General features: G+C 50.4%; 1 protein-coding gene across 9 annotated transcripts in view; it reads right to left on the reverse strand.

Moving 5' to 3' along the window:
* Positions 1–9026: 9026 nt before the first annotated feature.
* The window catches only part of HECTD4 (HECT domain E3 ubiquitin protein ligase 4), a 190727-nt gene continuing 179122 nt past the window's right edge, over positions 9027–20631 (reverse strand). For all 9 annotated transcript variants that reach the window (XM_027124619.1, XM_027124618.1, XM_027124622.1 and 6 more), the window contains 9 exons: positions 19432–19578; positions 18240–18359; positions 17423–17578; positions 15724–15827; positions 15250–15471; positions 13144–13310; positions 12661–12856; positions 11870–12092; positions 9027–11300 (listed from right to left, as the gene is read on the reverse strand). In XM_027124619.1, coding sequence (XP_026980420.1) covers positions 11164–11300; positions 11870–12092; positions 12661–12856; positions 13144–13310; positions 15250–15471; positions 15724–15827; positions 17423–17578; positions 18240–18359; positions 19432–19578 — 1472 coding nt within the window. In that variant the 3' untranslated portion in view covers positions 9027–11163. The remainder of the gene's footprint in view (positions 11301–11869; positions 12093–12660; positions 12857–13143; positions 13311–15249; positions 15472–15723; positions 15828–17422; positions 17579–18239; positions 18360–19431; positions 19579–20631) is intronic.

Here is a 20631-nt window from a genome sequence, read left to right on the forward strand (position 1 = left end):
TTCCTCTTCCGTGAACTTTGATGGTTTGTGTCTTTCAAGGAATTTGTCCATTTCAGTAAGTTGTTTAACTTATTAACATAAGGTATTCATAATATTCCCTCCCTTATTATTTAAAAAATATCTGTAAAGTTTGTAGTGATGTCACCTCTTTAATTTCGTTTGTTGATAATTTGTGTCTTTTCTCTTTCCCTAATGTGTTTGGCTAGAGCACGGATCTCCAAATTTTTCTTTGATAAAAGCCAAATAGTAAATATTTAAGGTTTTGCAGGCTATACTGTGTGTATTTCAACTACAGTAAGCCCCCTACATACCAACCTTCAAGTTGTGAACTTTCAAAGATGCGAACATGAGTTTGTGTGTCCAGTCATGTAAGTTAGTTCACGTGTCTGGTGTACATTGTCACGTGTGTGCATCCTCTACAAGTGGCTGTGTTTCTGTGTACTGTACAGTACTGTATGGAGTACAGTAGTACGGTATCTTTATTTCAAGCCCAGGACATCTAGAAGCAAACGTAAAAGCAGCAGTAATGTAGCTGGTACTGCTAAGAGGCGCCAGGAATTGGAGGCCCAGAGAAAGGACGAAGAGAGACAAGAGGAAGAAGAAGTAAATGAAGAACCGAAGAGATTCATGACGCAGGAAATGGCAAGGGAATTTTCTTTATCTGAGGAGGCACTGTTAGTTTTTGAGGCATAGGAACCGAATGTAGAACGGTACACGAAGGTTACAGCAGCCAAAGTGCAATCCAGTGCTACCATGTCACCTATGACGAGAAAAAAAGGAGCTAGACATCACTGGATCGTTTTCTCAGGAGGGTAGATAGAATTGAATCCAGCAAGGAACCAGAACCTGTGCCATCAACATCAGGCATGAGTGAAATAGCAGCTTGCCCTGTGTCTCCTATTGCTGGCAATCCTTCAGCTCTACCGTCTCCCACCTCCTCTCCCTCCTCCAGTCAGTAACTTTTCTTGCCTGTTCCCTCGATGCCAGCCTCTGTATGCCAGCTGTTGCACTGTACTACTGTACTTTTCAAGGCACTGTACTGTAAGATTAAAAATGTTTTCTCTATTGTGGGTTTTTTTATGTATTATTTGTGTGAAAAGTATTATAAACCTATTACAGTACAGTACTATATAGCCGATTGTGTTAGTTGGGTACCTAGGCTAACTTCTATTGCACTTAATGAACTCACTCTCGGAATGGAACTCGTTCATTTGTACGGGACTTATTGTACTCAACAACACTGTTACAGAGTGAACACAGCCATGGACAATACACAAATGAATGGGTGAATAAAACTTAATTTACAAAAGCAGGTAGCTGGATTATGGGCCATAGCAGGGCAACTACTGGGTTAGAGATTTATCAATTATATTGATCTCAGAAAATCAACTTTGATTCCATTGATTTCCTTTACTGTTTTTCTGCTTCCATTTCATACATTTCCTATTCTGATTTTTATCACTTCCTTTCTTTTGCTTACTTTGAGCTTAATTTTTTCTTTACCTAGTTTCTTAAGGTCAAAGTTGAGGTCACTGTTGAGATCTGACTTCTTTTTAAATATAACTGTTAAGTGCTTTACCTGCATCTCACAAACTTGATGTGTCTTTTCATTTCATTCAGTTTAAAGAACTTTGATTTCTTCTTTGATTTATGGGCTATTTATTGTGGAATCTAGTTTCCAAATATTGGATATTTTCCAGATTTGTTTTTGTTATTGTTTTTAATTTCACTGTGGTCAGAGAACATACTCTGTATGACTTGAATCTTTTAAAATTTATCGAGGCTTCTTGTGTCCGTAGAATATTCTCCAGGCCATGATTGTTCTGTATGTACTTGAAACGAATGTGCGTTCTGTTTTGGTTGGATGAATGTTATAAAAATGGCAGGTGGGTCAACATTGGTTGATAGTGTTTTTCAAGCCTTTATATCCTTACTGATTTTCTGTTTACTTGTTCTATATATTATGGAGCAGGAAATCTCTTATTATAATTGCGGATTGTCTGTTTTTCTTATAATTCTATAATTTCTGTTCCATTATTTTCAAGTCCTGTTATTACATGTGTAAATACTTATGATAGTTGTGCCTTTGTTTAATTGGCCCCTTTATTATTATGAAATGACCTTCTGTATTCTTTGTAATATTTGCTGTGAAGTACACTTTGATATTAATATAGCAATCTTTATAATATTAACAGTCCTCAGCTTTCTTAGTGTTAGCACAGTACGTCTTTTCCATCCTTTTATTTTAATTCCTATTTGTATCTATATATTTAAAGTGGGTTTCTCAAAGACGGCATATAGTTGGGGTTTTTTTCCATTGTTTTTTGTCTTGGTTTTGGGTCCATTCAGACAATCTGTCTTTTAATCGAGGTGTATAGGCCATTTACATTTAGTGTGATTATTGATATGATTGGGTTTAAATATATAATTTTCTCTGTCTTTTTTTTTTCTCTTTTTCTGCTTTCCTTTGGATACTTTTTATAATTCCACTGTACCTCTTTTGTTGACTTATTAGTTATTACTGTTTATTGTATTATTTAAGTAGTTGTTTTTTTGTGTGTGTGGTACGCGGGCCTCTCACTGCTGTGGCCTCTCCCATTGCGGAGCACAGTCTCCAGACGCGCAGGCTCAGTGGCCATGGCTCACGGGCCCAGCCGCTCCACGGCATGTGGGATCTTCCCGGACCGGGGCACGAACCTGTGTCCCCTGCATCGGCAGGCGGACTCTCAACCACTGTGCCACCAGGGAAGCCCTAAGTAGTTGTTTTAGGGTTTATGGTATATACTTTTTTTGGCCGCGCCACATGGCATGTGGGCATCTCTGTTCCCCAACCAGGGATCAAACCTGTGCCCCCTACAGTGGAGGCCTGGAGTCTTAACCACTGGACCACCAGGGAAGTCCCATAGGGTTTATAATATGCAGTTTTAACTTTTCAGTCTACCTTCAAGTGATATTATGCCATTTCATGTTTGATATTACAACAGCATATTTCATTTCTCTCCTCCCAGGCTTTGAGCTATTGTCATAGTTATTTCTGCCTTTGTTACAAATCCCCAATACACTGTTGTTTTCTTTATAAACAGTCAATTATCTTTTAAAGAGATTTAAATAGGAAAAGTATCTTTGGGAGTTCACTGGCAGTCCAGTGGTTAGGACTCAGCGCTTTCACTGCCATGGCCCCAGGTTCAATCCCTGGTTGGGGAACTAAGATCCTGCAAGCCGTGTAGTGTGGCCAAAATAAATAATAATTTAAACAGACAGAAGGTTATTCCCATATAGATTTTTGGTTTGCAGTTACCATGAGGTTTTGATATAGCAGTCTATATATATACAAGATTGTTTTAAGTTGCTGGTTTTTTAATTTGAAATGCGTTTCCAATATCCTGCATTTGTACTCTCCTCTCGATTGCTGGTTTTGAAATCATATTTTTGTGTGGATGATTTTCTACCTTTACTGTATGTTTGCCTTTACCTGTGAGCTTTCCCATTCGTGATTTTCTATCTTCTAGTTTTGTCCTTTTCTTTTCTCTCTAGATAAGCTCTTTTAGCATTTGTTATAAAGCCGGTTTGGTGGTGCTGAATTCTCTTAGCTTTTGCTTGTCTGTAAAGCTTTTGATTTCTCCATTGAATCTGAATGAGAACCTTGCTGGGCAGAGTATTCTTGGCTGCAGGTTTTTCCCTTTCATCACTTTAAATATATCATGCCACTCCCTTCTGGCCTGCAGAGTTTTTGCTGAAAAATTAGCTGATAACCTTATGGGGATTCCCTTGTATGTTATTTGTTGCTTTTCTCTTTTTGCTTTTTTTTTTTTTTTTTTTTTTGGCTATGTTGGGTCTTTGTTGCTGTGTGCGGGCTTTCTTTAGTTGTGGAGAGCGGGGGCTACCCTTTGTTGCGGTGCACTGGCTTCTCATTGCGGTGGCTTCTCTTGCTGCAGAGCATGGGCTCTAGGCGTGTGGGCTTCAGTAGTTGCAGCACGCAGGCTCAGTAGTTGTGGCGCACGGGGTTAGTTGCTCAGTGTCATGTGGGATCTTCCCAGACCAGGGCTCGAACCCGTGTCCCCTGCATTGGCAGGTGGATTCTCAGCCACTGCACCACCAGGGAAGCCCATCTCTTGTTGCCTTTAATATTTCTCTTTGTCTTTAATTTTTTTAAAAACTTATTGGAGTATAGTTGATTTACAATGTTGTGTTAATTTCAAGTGTACAGCATAGTGATTCAGTTATACATATACATATATTGATTCTTTTTTTATTCTTTTCCCATATAGGTTATTATAGAATATTGAGTAGAGTTTCCTGTGCTATACAATAGGTCCTTGTTTGTTATTTTACATATAGTAGTGTGTGTGTGTGTTAATCTGAAGCTCCTAATTTATCCCCGCCCCCTCCATGTTTCCCCTTTGGTAACCATAAGTTTTTTCTTTTTTCTTTTTTTCTTTTTTTGCGGTACGTGGGCCTCTCACTGTTGTGGCCTCTTCCATTGCGGAGCACAGGCTCCGGACGCGCAGGCTTAGCAGCCATGGCTCATGGGTCCAGCCGCTCCATGGCATGTGGGATCTTCCCGGACCAGGGCACGAACCCACGTCCCCTGCATCGGCAGGCGGACTCTCAACCGCTGTGCCACCAGGGAAGCCCCATAAGTTTGTTTTTGAAATCTGTGAGTCTGTTTCTGTTTTGTAAATAAGGTCATTTATATTATTTAAAAAACATTAAATTCCACATATGAGTTCTTTTTCTTTAATTTTTGTTAATTTGAATACTACCTGTATTGGTGTGTTCCTCTTTGGGTTTATCCTGTATGGGACTCTGCACTTCCTAGACTTGAGTGTTTCCTTTCCCATGTTAGGGAAGTTTTCAGCTATTATCTCTTCAAATATTTTCTTAGGCCCTTTCTCTCTTCTCCTTCTGGGAGAAGAGAGAAATGTGAATGTTGGTGCATTTAATGTTATACCAGAGGTCTCTTGGACTGTCCTCATTCTTTTCATTCTTTTTTCTTCAGTCTGTTCCACAGCAGTGATTTCCACCAATCTGTCTTCCAGCTCACTTATTCACTCTTCTGCCTCATTTATTCTGCTACTGATTCCTTCTAGTGTATTTTACATTTAAGTTATTATATTGTTCATCTCTCTTTATTTGTTTTTTAAATCTTCTAGCTCTTTGTTAAACATTTCATGTATTTCTCTGTCTGTGCCTGCATTCTTTTTCCAAGATCTTGGATCATCTTTACTATCACTACTCTGAATTATTTTTCAGGAAGATTGCGTATCTCCACTTCACTTAGTTTTTCTTCTGGAATTTTATCTTGTTCCTTCATCTGGAAAATATTTTTCTCATTTGGTCTTAACTTTCTGTGTTTGTAGCCTCTGTTCCTCAGGCAACAAGATTGTAGTTCCTCTCGCTTTTGGTGTCTGCCCCCTGGTGGGTAAGGTTGGTCCAGGCTTGTGCAGGCTTCCTGGTGGCAGGGACTGGTGCCTGCCCACTGGTGGGTGGAGCTGGGTCTTGTCCCTCTGGTGGGCAGGGCTGTATCAAGGGGTGTGTTTAGAGATGGCTGTGGGATCAGGACAACTTCAGACAGCCTGTCTGCTGATGGGTGGGGCTGTGTTCCCGCCCTGTTGCTTGTTTGGCCTGAAGTGTCCCAGCACTGGAGCCTGCAGGCTGTTGGGTGGGGCCAAGTCTCAGTGCCAAAATGGTGACCTCTGGGAGAGGTCATGCCAATGAATATTGGCTGGGGCCTCCACCACAGTTGTCCTTTCCCCCACAGTGAGCCACAGCTGACCTATGCCTCCCCAGGAGACCCTCCAAGATCCACAGGTAGGTCTGGCTTAGGCTCCTATGGAGTCACTGCTTTGCCCTGGGTTCCAGTGCACATGAAACCTTGTGTGCACCTTCCAAGAGTGGAGTCTCTGTTTCTTCCAGTCCTGTGGAGCTCCTCCACTCAAGCCCAACTGGCCTTCAAAGACAAATGCTCTGGGGGCTCCTCCTCCCAATGCCAGACCCTCAGGTTGGGGAGCCTGACATGGGGCTCAGAACTTTCACTCCTGTGGGAGAACCTGTGATGTAATTATATTTGTTTGTGGGTCACCCACCTGATGGGTATGAGATTTGATTATATCATGAAAGTGCCCCTCCTACCACCTCGCTGTGGCTTCTTGTCTTTGGATGTAGAATATAGTTTTTGGTAGGTTTGAGTCTTTTTTTGTCGATGGCTATTCAGCAGTTAGTTGTGATTTTTGTTTGTAAGTGAGAGGACGTGAGCTCAAGTCCTACTCTGCCATCTTGTCTCCTCACTTTATCACTGATTTTAAGCAACTTGGTTATAATGTGCCTTTGTACAATTCTGTGGCATTAAGTACATTCACATTGTTCTGCAACCATCACTACTACCTATTTCTTTGCTTCTTTAAATTCATTAAACATCTTGCGTCTTTGAGTTTATAGCTTTCAACCAAATTCAGAAAAATTTCAGCCATTCTTTCTTCAGATATTTTTTTGTTTCTCCATTTTCCCTGTCTTTGGGGGATTAAATTTACGCATATATTAGGCCACATGAAGTTGCCCCATAGCTTATTGGTACTCTTTACACTTCTTTGGATTCTTTTGTCTGTGTTCAGATGGATAGTTTCTATATGTCTCCAAGTTCACTAAATCTTCTGTAGTCTGATTTGTTGTTAATTCCTCCAGTGTAGTTTTCATTTGGGACATTGTAATTTTTATCTCTGGAAGTTAAATTTGGGTTTTTATATTTCTCAGGTCGCTACTTAATATGTAGTTATAATAACTGTTTTAATTCCCCTGGTCACTAATTTATCATTTGTGTACTTTCTGGGTCTTCTTGTGTTGATTTTTTGCATGTTTGGTGGTTTTGATTGGATGCCAGATATTCTGAATTCTACCTATTTTGGTGCTGGGTATTTTTGTATTCCTATAAATATTGAGCTTTGTTTCTCATACTTAGTTACTTGGAAACAGTTTGATCCTTCTAGATCAAACTTTTAAGCTTTATTAAGTGGGACCTGAGCAGTGAGTAGCCTAGGGCTAATTTTGCTCCACTACTGAAGCAAAACTGATGCCCCATAAACTGTGTTTTCCACACTGGCTGTTGGGAAAAGGAACTATTTCCTGTTCTTTGACAGCTCTAATCCTTTTGGCTGGTTCTTTCCCCAGCCTCTGGCAGTTTCCTTACATGCATGGGATTATCAGTACTCAGTGAACACTTGAGTGGGATTCTCAGCAGATCTATAGAGCTTGCTCTCTGTATAACTCTTTCCTTTTTGATACCCTGCCCTGTAAACTAGCTGCTTTGGTCTCCTTGGATGCCTCGACTTCTCCTCTCACGGAGACTGTTGGGTTCCACCCTCAGTTTCTCCTCCCTTTGCTGCTGACAACTCTGCCCCAACTGTAAGCAGAGGCAGTGGTAGGGCCCACCACATTTGTTTCTCTTCTCTCAGGTCTCTGTCCTTCATGCCTGTTGTCTGATGGTAATTTGTCAGGTTTTTTGTATATTTTAGAAGGGAGGGTAAGGTTTGGTTTCTGTTTATCTATGTTAGCTAGAATTAGAAGTGTCTTGAAAGCATTACTTTCTAGATTGTTATAAAATCTGATGCCATTCTGATTTGCATGTAACCGGTTTTTTCCCTTGAAGCTTTTTAGGGTGTCTATCTGGTGTTTTGAAATTTCCCCATGTTGTATGTTGGTATAGATTCTTTGGAAACTCATGTCCTCTTGAGTTTTTCAGAATTTTCTTGTGTTATTATTTTGGTAATTTCTCTCCTGTGTTCTTTCTTTGCAGATTTCCAAATTATAGTTGGATGTCGGCCCTCTTAGACCATTTTTTATTTTCCTTCATATTCTCTTTTGGTTTTTTTGCCCTACTTTATGGGAGATTTCCTCAATTTTATCCTTTTATCATATTATTTCTGATATTAATTTCCAAATTAATGTTTTTTATCTTCTCTCACAGCCTTTTTCTCCCCTTACTTAATGGACACAATATTTACACTTTGCGCCTTAGTTGTTTCTTGGATATCTTGTTCTACTCCCTGTACTATTTCCTGGGAGTTGTTTATTTTTGTTTTGGTATTTTTATGCTGTACTTTTCCACAAACCTCTGATGTTTCTGGGCTATCTGTATATACTTAAGAGTGAGGCACTTGAAGGTGATGAGCTCTCTTCACCATTCACTTTCACTGAACAGTAGGCTGGCATTTTCACTGGAGAGCCCAGGCTGGCAGGATCTGTAGGTTTTTCCTCTGGGTTAGTTCAGGGCAGGGTCTTCCAGCCTGCTGTAGGAGCCTGGGGTGGGGTGGGGGCAGGGGCTGGAGCCCTGAGCATCTCAGGTAGTTTCTCCAGAATATAACTTCCAGCCTTCTGCAGGGTGGTGGGGACTTGAATTTCTGCTTCCTACATGCATTTCCAGTCCTTGTTTTTCCCTGGCACATGAGGCCTCCAATTCCTTCCCTTTACAATGTGTTTTGGTTCTGTGTGTATGTGGCGGGGGGTGGGGGGGTATGTGTAGGATGGACACGGGACAGCGAGAAGAGGGCAGAGCACTGATTTTGGATAGTAGTTCTGAGCTAAGTCTTTACTGCTTCCCTGTATTTCCTTTTGCACAAAGTAGTTCTAAATCCACTGCCTGTGCCCAAAGGAGGACACGTGGTCTAAGAGAGGCCCAGACTCTTCCAGTGCAACAGTCCACTTGAGGAGAATCCTCACACTGGCACAAGAGTACAGACCAGCTCCAGGACAAGGAGTGGGCAGAACCTGCAGGGTTAGGTTTACCTTTGACTTTGGATTTCCATCCCTTTAATCAGACTTTCTGTATGAAAACCATAGACTATAAGGAGTCGAGTTGGGGGCAAGGGGTAGTTTATAAGCATAATGGAGTAAGAACCACATCAAGTGTAAAGAGACCATAATAATTAGAAATACTTTTAATTCCTAGCTTCTTGGCGACCCTCAAGTATCAGAGCCATCCAAGCATGTTGGCCTTCGAATCTTCTCAGCAAGAGTAGATGATCACACAACTCTTAAGGTAAATCAAAATTAGATGAAGGTTATTTATTGGTGTGACTTTTCCTGTCATGAGCTTCTTTTACACAGCAATGGTGTAAATAGCATCAAATTGAATGAAAAGTTTGTTAGATGCAACCATAAATAATTATAATAAATATACATCAAGTAACTTTACAGCACACATTTTTTTAGGGCCAAGGTTTGGATCTGTCTGGACCTCAATGTGCTCTCTGGGAGAAGCAGTCGTGTTAGCAGCAGGTATTTTACTCACAGCTGTCATCTAGTCAAGTGATGGGCCAACAGAAGCTTTCCAAACCCCTCTTGGGGAGGTAGCTGACAATTCTGAGTCCATTCAAGGGATGGAAAGGATGGGGTCGGGGGGGGGGGGACCAAGATGGAAAAATACAGGGAGGAAAAACCACTTCTAGTAAATCCAAAGGCTCTTTCATTATGCAGAAATGAAATAAGAGGATCCTTGTTGTCAGGACTACATCCTGGCGTGACCCGCGCCCCCCCCCCCCAGTCAAGGGGGCTGTGGCCCCCAGGAGGCAGTGGCCTACCGTATTCCTTCCAATTAGGGAAACTGCTTGCAGGCACCTCCAGACATGACTGATCCTGCATCAAATGTAACTGATGCAACCGGAACAATTCATCCAGGTTTATCCTTTCCTTAGGTCGGGGAATCTTTTCTATAATGGTCCTTAATTCATTTCCTAAGAAGAACACGGAGGAGGTGGATGCGAATGCCTCTAACTCTAAAATCCACACACCTTTCCAACAGGCCAGGGCCACAGCAGAGAAGGGAGGAGCAAATCCTCTCTCACCAGCATTCACGCTCCAAAACCTTCTAGACAGCACTCACTCAGAACTTCCAATATTCACAATATTATACAATAAATACAGCGATGTGATTCTGTGAGAACTGGCAAGGCCCAAAATGACAGTGTCCAGCAAGATGGCATATGCTGCTCTCGAACAAAGTACCAGCGGACAAAGACCTACTCAGGGCACAAATGCACTGGGGCCGCAGGTGGGCTGCAGCAGCTCAGCCCTGGCACACACTCACATGGGGTGGGGAGGGGGTGCCGCGTGGGCCCGGCCAGAGGGGCAGAAGGACCCTGGTGTCTCCATCTGGACTTGAAGGTCTTAGTCACTGCAGTAGGCCCTGAATTGAGCAGAGCACCTCAGACAGCTCTTTTTAAAATGGGGTGTAGCCTTTCCTCTGCTCCTCACATCACAAATACCGTAGTGAGGAAGGGACGTTTCTGAGTACAAAAGTGGGGCAGGCTTGAGTCATGTGCTTTCCTGTTCTGAGCCTCAGAAAAAGGCCCCCAACTTGAGCACTGTCCCTCTAGCTCCAGGGCTCCTCTCAACTCCTGAGCTGGGACGCACCTGGCCTGGCTCTGCGTACTAAGGTCAGGGAGGAACCCTTTGGTCTTCTAATCCTGGGCAGCACTCAGTGGGAAACTGTCGGACCGGGGCCCAGAAGAGTCGGACAGCAGAGAGGGCTGTCTGGGTGGGAAGGGACGGGGGAACCACTGTGGGCTTTTCTTCAGGAAAACCCAGACCATGGACAAGGGTCTAAAGCTGGAAGATTAACACGTAAAGCTCCCTGTGTGTGTCTCCCAGGTTTGGGTAACTGGCCCAACCATTTCAAGATGGAAGGAGGCTTGCAGGAGCCACGTCCAGGAGAAACTCCAGCTCAAGGCGGAGGGGCAGGGCTGGTCCACACACTTGTCTGTGAAGACGCTCTGCAGAAAGAACAGGTGCTCTGTGGGCCAAGGGCATCTCACTACCAGCTTCCTGCTGGGTGGTTCTGTGATGTGGAACCAACTGGGGCCTCACAGCCTCAGAACCTGGTGGCCATGAAGGAACATGTCCAGGAAGATCAAATGAGACAGGAGCTGTCTGGGAACTAAACTATCCTACAAACATACCACAAATAGGTAGCAAAAGAACCAACCCATCACAAAACGTACAAATACATAAGGTTAAGTCTTCCAGGAGGTCCTGGAATGTGGACAAAGGTTCGGAAAAGCAAAATGTTGCCAACTCCTCACGCAGGGCCCCGGAGGGATGTGCTCGCAGTGGCAGGCTTCCTAAGCCAGCAGAGCGGTGCCTTGGTGACAGCCTAACTCGGGCTCCCTCCCCTCAGCCACTCAGGGGGTCTTCGCGATAGTGAATGGCACAACGAAGTTTCTCCAGCATGATTTCCAGAGAGGAGTACTGGGGAAGCTTGATCATGAACATGCAGGTCTCCACTCGGATGTAGCGAGAGTCTGGGGAACCTGTAGGAGAGACATCGGGCCAGCGTTAGAGCGCGGGACTGGATCCCAGGGAGGCCTGGCTGGACCCTCTGCCTCCAGGTTTGCCTCTCTGGGCTGCTCCAAGTCAACCCCAAGGCCCAGTCGGGGGGATGAGGGCCTGGGAGGCTGGATTCTGGAGGAGGAAAGGGCAGATACACAGCTGCTGTACAGCACAGGTACCAAATGGCTGACCCATGACAGAATCTGACCGCAGGCAGGTTTGTCTGGCCGGCAAAGAGTTTTGATTTTTTAAATTAATTTTGCTGCATTTAAAAGTTGGAAGATTAAAACACTTCTGGATTTTAAGCTTTTAAAAATTTCAGAAGACACGTCAGCGTCGGGCCTATACTGCCACTTGGTGAAGGTCAGGTTTGGGAAGCACATGGCCCCAAGCCCACCCCACCACCCCTGGCCTCTCTCATTTACATTTGGGCCTTGGTGTTCGGGGTCCCTCTCCATTGTTCTTCCCCCCTCATGCAGGGCCTAGCAGCCCCAGCTCCAAACGGGGCCCATGTGTCCCTACCTGGAACATGACCAGGGGAGGCCAGTACCTGCTGTGCCATCCGGGGGGGCGATCTTCATGGGGTATGGGGGCACATGGGCTGTGTCGGGGCCCCCGTCTTTGCAGGGGCAGGTGAACGGGATGCGCTCTTGGTTGCAGGCGAACTTGATGAACTTGCACAGCTCCTCCTGGGCAAACATCTCCAGTGCCCCCCAGAAGAACTCGATATGCTGGTCCGTCTCCATCAGGCCCACCTGGTACATGGTGTGGGCCTGGGGAAGAAAGGTCGCAGACGTGAGCAGGCCTGGGCTTCTAACCCAGTGCCCCCCGACAAGGCTGGGCCCAATCCCGGGGCAGGGTGCAGCAGGGAATCGATGGCTGCAGGACACAGGGAGGTTACAATGATGACAAGGACCGCAAAGGCACACTGTCTGTGTGACTGTGGCCTACGCGCTAGGCCCGACAGCAGGGGTTCTCCATACATTACCCCACTGACCCCGCCGGGCAGGTCTTGTCACTCTTCCCATTACAGGTGAAGTCACTTGGGCAAGGTCTCCCAGCTGGCATGGGCAAAAGCGGGCCAGGCTGAACAGTGGAGGGGGCTTCACCTCAGGCTGGTGGCTTAATTCATGGGCTCGGGAGGCAGGGGATCTGCCACTTCCTGGCTGGGCGACCTTGGGTAAGTGACCTGTCTTAGCTTCAGTTTACACAGCAATGAGACAGGGGTGAGCACAGCTCCTCTCACATGTGAGGAGGACAGAGTGCTGGGGCCCAGGAAGTACTAAGACATGACAGGCCACTGCCAACATGCCTGTCAGCCCAGCCGGCCCAGCCACCGACCTTCAGGAACTCGAGGTTGATGTAAGGGAGGCCGCACGTCCGCAGCTCCATCTCCAGCGGGCTGAGCGTGGTGAGCAGCTGCAGGGGGATGATGGCGCCCAGGCCCGCGCGCACGGCTGTCACACACTCGACGTTCTGCAGCTCCCGCAGCCGCAGGCTCCGGATGGCTGCTGCGTAGATGTCCTTGTTCTCCCACCTGCGGGGGTCGTGGGTGAGAGGCGATGCTCAGGAGGCTGCTCCGGGGCCTGGGGGCCACACCCGCGCGGGCAGAGGCCCCCAGGCTGTTACCCGGATTTCCCAGGCCCGGCAGCTCAGTGAACTCCTCTCTTGCTCTGGGTGTCACCCGCCCCAGACCTGCTGTTTCTGAATAAAGTCCTTCCACTGAAGATACTCCACCATCTTTCCTGGCGCCCACCGTCCTGCCTCACACCCTCCCCCCAGTGGAAGCCGCCGGTCCCCTGACCTAGGCCCCCACGCACTCACGCCACAGGGATGTGCCGGCCGTGGCTGCACAGCTCCACCTCCTCGCCCGCCATGGTCAGGTAGGTGAACCGGCAGCAGGGCTTACTGGGCCCGTCGGGGCTCTCGATGGCCAGGTGCTGGGAGGCAATCTCGGCGCACAGGGCCTCCAGCTCGCTCTCGTCGTTGATCTGGAGGGAGGCACGGCAGGGCAGGGCTGACTGCCGCCCTGCTCCCCAGGCCCTCAGAAGAGAGAACCCCTTCCCCAGTTGGGCAGATGTCGGTCATTGTTCGGGTGGGGGCTACTGTGGCCTGGCCTGCCAGCCTTGCCATCAGTTCAGTGTTAGGCACGTGACCGAGGCCTCGCCAGTGAGACCCAAATTACAGTTGCCCTCTTTCACTGGTGTGGACACGGCTGAAGGCGGTGCACCTCGTGCTGCTGGGGCCATCTTGAGCTCACTCACTGACGACATCATTGGAGCACCTGGATTCAACCCTGTCTGAAGCCAATCTATATCTGTACTTTTAGTTTTAAGATCAAATCACTAAAAAAAATTTCTTTCCTAAGCTGGTTTGACCTGGGGTTTCTGTCACTTGTCACCAGAGAGCCCTGACTTAATTCTACCTGTGGAAGGTACACGGGCTACCCCCTCCACCATCTGGCCCACTGACGTGCATGCTGGGCCACCGAGGAGAGGATGGGATCTGACCCAGGGGAGAACAAGCCTGTAGCCTGGGACAGTGAAGGCCGCAGGCAGGCACCCCCGACAGAAGTTCAGGGCATTTCTTTCTGGTTCATGTGCCTCCCCCGCCTCTCCCGGGGTGGTTCTGTCTCCCAGCACCATCTGGGGCCTTGCCCATCCCCTCCAGACAGAAGCCTTGGCTGGACGGTCTGCCTGGACGCCGTCTTACCTCCTCTGCCTGCCTCAGGCCTTTGCTGCCACCCACGCCCCCGGGAGGACTTCTCAGAGCAGCGCCTGGCAGCTACTCATAAATCCCCAGCCCGTGGAGGGCGTCCTGCTTTGACCCTTTAAACAATTCATCGTCGGCCCTCTTTCCGCTGAGAAGCCAACTGCTGTCCAGGACCCCGGCTTTGCTGCTCCCGTGCGCTGGCTTCCCTCAAGTGGCAGCTAAGGGGACTACAGAAAGCCTGGCAACGAGGCCCCTCCGAGGGCCCTCAAGCCTGGCCAGTGGAGGCCGATCGGCCAACCCCTCCTTCAGCAGATGTCCTCTGGAGAGCAGCCTCGCAAGGCCTCTGACACAAAGTCTGCCCCGCCGGTGATCAAGAGCCGCCGGCCTCGGGGAGGGCTGGATCACGGGCCACCTCCACACTCTGCCGGGATGGTCTCTAACCTGAGGAGCGCGTGTGGGCCAAAAAGCTCAGGCTTTCCAGCTGGCCAGACCCGAGCTCTGCTAGTGGCTTTGCTCCCGGCCAGCCCACCGCTCTGAGCCTCACTTCCCTCCTGGCCTCACTGTGAGGGCTTCTGAACACAGCCCTCCAGCGTGGGCCTTACATAAACGGAGAGCAGTGGGGCAGCTCCCTGACAACAGACGTGAGCCCAGCCTGGCCTCAGCGACTCTGCCGAACCAATGGACAGACCTGACCACAGCCTGAGCAGCGACCATAGGTGGGCTGGTCTGCGTGTGGAGGGGAACGGTCGGACACTGCTGTGATCTCACTATCTCTGTGTGTCCCAAGGCACAGGGGAGGGAGGAAGAGCTCCGTTCCCAGCGCCCTGCCTAGGTGATACCCAAGAGTTGATCTCCTGTGCTCTTCGTGAAACTCTGAAACCAAGCTCTTAAAAGTGAAACTGGCTCTGCTTGGAGCACCTCCCACCCAACACTTCTACTCCTTTAGCTGCCGGGAACCCTTCACCCCTGTGTCCTCACGAGGCCCAGCAGGCTGGTTAAGTCACCCCTGGGCTGCTGCTGTCTGCAGGGAGGGAAGACTGAGGCTCCTGTCCCCCTGAGACAAGCCTGGCCAGCAGAGATGCCTTATGCAGCCTAATGTTCAAGAGATGGCAGTCGGTCCCCAGGTGGGGACACAGAGGCCATGGGGTGGCAATAAGGGCCCCAGGGGCACTGCTCCGGGCCCCACTGTCCCCCAGAAAACGTGGGCTTTTCACTTACACTCTCGAATTTCTTGACATAATTGTAGGTGAGTATGTCTGCTTCCTGCAGGTCTTGGTCAGGGTCCAGGGGCTCACCCACCAGCGTCTTCCAGAAGGAGGGCAGGAGGTCCAGGGGAAGAGGGACATCTGCTCGAATCGCAATTCCCAGCAACTGGCCCAGGAAGTGCAGCAGCTGCTCCTCCCCGTAGGTGATGGGGCTTGGGGTCAGGATGTACTTGCCCTGGAAGTGGAGGCAGAGATGAAGTGACTGACGTGGGCCTCTGCTCCCCGCAGGAACATGGGTCCCAGGCCCACGGGACCCACGGCAGGCAGAAGCATGTCCAGCCAGAGCAGCAAGAGCACCGCCCAGACCAGGAAGGCTTGTGAAAGGGCTCAGAGCTGATGAGGACGCGCACCCATGAGCCGAGCCCCTGCCCCTCAGGGAGCCAACCGCTGGGCCACCAGCCTTGGCTGCCCAGGCCTCGCGTCTTACCTTGTTCTTGTTGACGGCTGAGCTGGGGCACAGCAGGAGAAGGGAGAGCGAGGAGCTCTGCAGCTCTTTACACACCTGCCACAGGAAGTGGCGGAAGGAGCCGCCTGCGGGACAGATGGGGACCTATCAGCCTACCCTGCCCGCAGGCCCTGTCCCCACCGGGAAGTCAACTCCTCTGCCCCCTGGGCTGCGGCTTCGGTGGGTGGAAACAGAACCCGCCCAAGGGCTGGGAGATCTGGGCTCCAATCTGTGGGGCCACTAACTAGCTGCGTGGCTCCTGGGGAATCACTTCTCTGACGGAGCCAGCCTCCGCACCTCTACCTAGCGGATGGGGGCAGTCACTGTACCCACCTCCCAGGCTAGTTCCAGGGATTCAACGAGATCAAAGGCAGATCCTACGCAGGTCACTTCTCACAGCTGCAAGCTGACACCGATACAAGGGCTTGTGGGACCCGTGTCCGTCCCCTGCGCTGGGCCAAGAGCAGGGCCCCATGTTTTCCTCAGCACTGCCTCCTGCCAAGCCCAGGGCTCAGTGTGTGTCCAGTGAGAGCATAAATAAATGGATGGACACACGCAAAGGGCAACAACAATGATCAGCTCCTCTCCTACTGCCATTCCAAATGTGCCTTTGGGTTTCTTGCAAAACTCCTCTCTGTGGCTGGGTCTCCTCTTGCCCTTCCCCATGCATCCCATCAGTGTCCTCAGGTCAGGAAGCACTGAGGACAGCTGCGCTCGCGGAGGACTTGCTTGGGGACAGATGTCAGGGCCTGGCCGCTTCCACGGAGAAGCAGGACACTCCCGCCTGCTGAAGCCGCCAAGGGCTGGGCTTTAGAATCCGACAGACCTGGGTTTGCACCCCAGTGATGCTGCTGACCTTGGGGGAGCTACTTAACTTGGTGGAGCCCGTTTCCCTGCCTGTAAAGTGGGACAGTGCTGGTGTCATGAGGAGCGTAAGGTGCTGAGCCTGGGCCTGGCACGTTCTGGTATATCTCAATGAACAGAGCTGTTCTCAGAGAGCCTCCGAGGTGTGCCCAGAGGATGCCACGGCACTCGCCGGCAAGGAGGCTGCTGCGGGAAGTGTCCCATGATCAGGGCGGGAATGGGAAACAGCGCTGCCCCAAGAGCTCTCCCCACCCAGCGCGCCCAGTGAAAGAACTGTCTTCTCCCAAACAGCGCATTTCCCGAACGTCTGGGCTAAACGGACTGAAAGGACCACGCAGGAGCATGTTCTGAGCGGCCATTCCTCCTCCCTGCAGCGTGAAATGGCAGGATGTGCCATTCTGATCAAGGGCCCCCCAGACCCCTGTCTCTCATGGGGCACACACAAGCTTTTGGCCCAACCAACCCTCAGCCAAGGGCTCTTCCTGGAAAAGAAGTCCAATCCACACTGAGGGCGTCTCTCCTCAGCAAGAAACACACTCCTAGCACTGATCAGAAGCCCGGTCCCCAAGCCTGGACAGTGCTGGGCTGAGGTTCCAGGCCAGCGGCAGGTGCCACATCCCCAGGGGACAGGGGCAAGTCCAGGGGGGCTGGGTTTGGAGAGCCTGGACAGATGTCACTTGGGGGCAGTCCTGGCTTCTGTGCAGAGCAGGGTAATGAGGATGTGGCTTGAGGCTGAAAATAACCCCAGGAATGTTTACATTCTAAACACAGCCTTCACCCTGAACTGGCTGACGGAGGGCCTGCGGGGGCCACTTACTGGTGCCGTGGACCTCCTCCCCAGTGAAGCGGATGTTGAAGGCATAGGTGGGGTCACCGCCACTCGCCAGTCTGACACAAAGCTGGGAGGATGGCACCGAGGCCAGCTGCCTGGCCGCCTGGCAGAAGTAGGAGTTTTCAGAGGCTCTGATCTCCCCTGGAACGAGAGAGGAAGTGCCAAAACCTCCGGGTGGCCATCCCCTGCACCCCAGCACAGGAGAGCCGCATGGCCAGGCCCCGGCCTGCTGGGGGCAGCCACGGCCTCCCTTCTGCTCCTGGAACATCTTCAATCTTTCACATCTGCCACGTGGGTCCCTCGAGGAGCCCGCCCCCCAACCCCACCCTCCACCCCCCCGCCCCCGTTCTCCACGTGGTCAGCCCCTCCCATCCTTCCACGTGTCTCGGGGGAGGCCCCGCACCTGGGCTCCTCTCACGTGCCCCTCCCGACATCTGTCCGTTCACAGGCTGTGGCGGAGACTCCTGGCTGCCTCCCCAATATCTAGCCTCCCCGCTTTTTTGGTGCTAGAGCCCTGATTTTAGCACGTCCACGGCCAGAACGAAGCCCACCTCCCCTGCACTGAGGCGCGGCCTGTGCTGCTGATGCCCCCTCCCTCTGCTGCCTGGATTGGGAGCTTGGGAGGGACTGGAGGGGGACGTCACAGGCTGGGACATAGAGCAGGGCAACAGAAGCACCCACGCCAATGAGGGATGTCAGAGCAGCCCGGGACTCTCACTTCTAGAACCTTCTCTTATGTGCGAGAAATCAACTAGTTGAAGGACTGCTGCCTGCATCCTCTGGTCTGTGTAGCTAATCTCACCTCCCACGATCTCCAGTGGGTCCAGAGTAATCTCCGGTGCCGCGTGGTCAGCTGTCCTCTGCACTGTGGCGTTCAGCACCCGATTCATGACGGTCACCTTCGTGTCATAAAAGATCAGCCCTGGAGGGAGGAATGCGGTAGAGGCTGGGATGGGGTGGCTTCCCTTCCTTCCCAGTCACCCCGAGGCCTGGCAGGGGCCACACTGTCCCCTGTGGGTCCGTCCAGTCTCTTCTGGGACAGCCCGCGGGCCCCTGGGGGGATGTGCTGCTGGGGGCATAAGAGGTCCCGCTCCACTGGAGGGTGATTAGTTAGTCTCCACCCAAATGTGAACGCAGGATTAAACCCTTGGACCCTGTCATGCCCACGAGACGCCTCGCTTGCAGGAATACAAACCCAAATACATAAAGAATAAGGAGGTTTCTGTGGCCACTTCTGAAACAGCAAAAAATAAAAACCACGGAAGTGTCTATCAATAAGGACATGGACACCTACACTGTGGACAGCAAGGCAAGGAGGGTGTGTGTGTCGACAGGCAGAGATCTGTGAAGCAGAGGTGTACAACAGAATGTATAAGAGGATACCCAGGTTTTTTTTGGGTTTTTTTTTTGCGGTATGCGGGCCTCTCACTGTTGTGGCCTCTCCCATTGCGGAGCACAGGCTCCGGACACGCAGGCTCAGCGGCCATGGCTCACGGGCCCAGCCGCTCCGCGGCATGTGGGATCTTCCTGGACCGGGGCACAAACCCATGTCCCCTGCATTGGCAGGCGGACTCTCAACCACTGCGCCACCAGGGAAGCCTGATACCCAGTTTTTGATTTAAAAAAAAAGACAAATGTGTGTGTCTATATGTATGTGAATAGAAAAGTCTGGAAGGACAGACTCATCTGTTAGTGATGGTCGTCTCTGGGATGCAGGAACATTGGAGGCAGCTAGTGAGTCAGAGCTTTACGTTTATGTATTTCTAAATAATCTGAAAACTCTTTTAGTAAATTTAGTTTTTCAGAGCATATTTGTTTTCTTCAGAGCATAATTAAAGTAACTGCTCTTGGGTGGAACCACTGCTCCAGAAAAGATTCGCGTGTCCAAGGACAGGCTGGGGGTGGGGGAGGTGGGGCCCTGGGCAGCTGCAGGAGTCCAGGTGATGCCGGAGACCCCACCCATCGGGGTAGGCCCAGGAGGCTCAGGCACTGACCTTTGGCCTCCTTCAGCAGAGCCGCGATGCTGTGCGTGTACATGGGCGTCTGGCGCAGCTCCACGAGTGGCAGGAAGAAGGTCTCGAGCGTGGTGTTCAGGGACTGCAGCAGGGCGAAGCGCAGGCGCAGGCTCTCGATGGGCACATCTGCAGGGCATGAGGGGCGGTCAGGCGGGGGCTCGGCCCAGCGAGGCCGAGACTCTCCGTCTGTGAACGATGCAGGTGGCCTGGTCGCAGGGAGGGACAGGGAGGCTCCCGCGGTGGGTTTTATCCCTGGAACCCAGAGGCTGTTGGTGAGTGAGAGATCCCGGCTTCCCTGAGCCTGTGCCAAGCAGCAGCAGAGGGCGAGGCCCGGGCTCGAAGGGGACCTGAGGGTCCACTCAGCCGGCCTTTGCGGCTGTGCCGGGGCTGCGTACCATTTGATTTTTAACTTTTAACTCTGAAGTAATTACAGGCTCATAGGAAGTTGCAGAACAAAGTAGAGTCCTGTGTACCTTTCCCCCAGCTCCTCGTGGTGTGACCTCACGCCTTGAAACCAGGAGACTGTTACATGGCACACTGAATTTTACTTGTCTGCCCTCACGTACGTCTCCTCTCTGACCGTGAGACTGACGTTGGGACAGTTCACGGCCACGTTCACTGTCGCGGTATCCGCAAGAGAGCGAGGGCTCGGACTGTGGCTGAGTGAGGGTGAGCAGGCTAAGCGGGGCCCGAGGCGCGCACACACCCCAGCACCGGAGCGGCCCAGGGCCTGTTGCGTGTGACAGGGCTTATGCTCCAGGGGTGGATTTACGGAGAATGGCCGTTTCTGTGTGCGCGTTGTTGTTGTGTGCGTTCCTAGCTTTTGATACAAACATGCTGCTCTCTTGTAATTAAGGCTAATGTCTCTGACACACGCTACCAGACTGCCCTGACCCCGTCTCACCCCCAACGCCAGCCTGGCATCCGAGGCGGCCTCTAGGCAGGGGCCTGGGTGTGACGGCAGGTGTCTCGCCTCCCAGCCACTGCACTTGTGTCTGCCGCTTGGCTTGGTTGTGAGGAGCACATAATAAGGCCTCACAAACTTTAATTTGGCCACAATCACAACTTCTCGTCTTTCTCTCCTTTTTATACCCACCTGTTCACAGCAGGTGTTCCTAGGGATTTTTGTAATGGGCACAGAAAGGGCATCTAGTCCTTCTAAACCACCCCGTGCCGTCA

Source organism: Aethalodelphis obliquidens, unplaced genomic scaffold, assembly GCF_003676395.1.
Source record: "Aethalodelphis obliquidens isolate GAN/ISIS:26980383/991018 unplaced genomic scaffold, ASM367639v1 scaffold28, whole genome shotgun sequence".
In the NCBI taxonomy this organism is placed as follows: domain Eukaryota; kingdom Metazoa; phylum Chordata; class Mammalia; order Artiodactyla; family Delphinidae; genus Aethalodelphis; species Aethalodelphis obliquidens.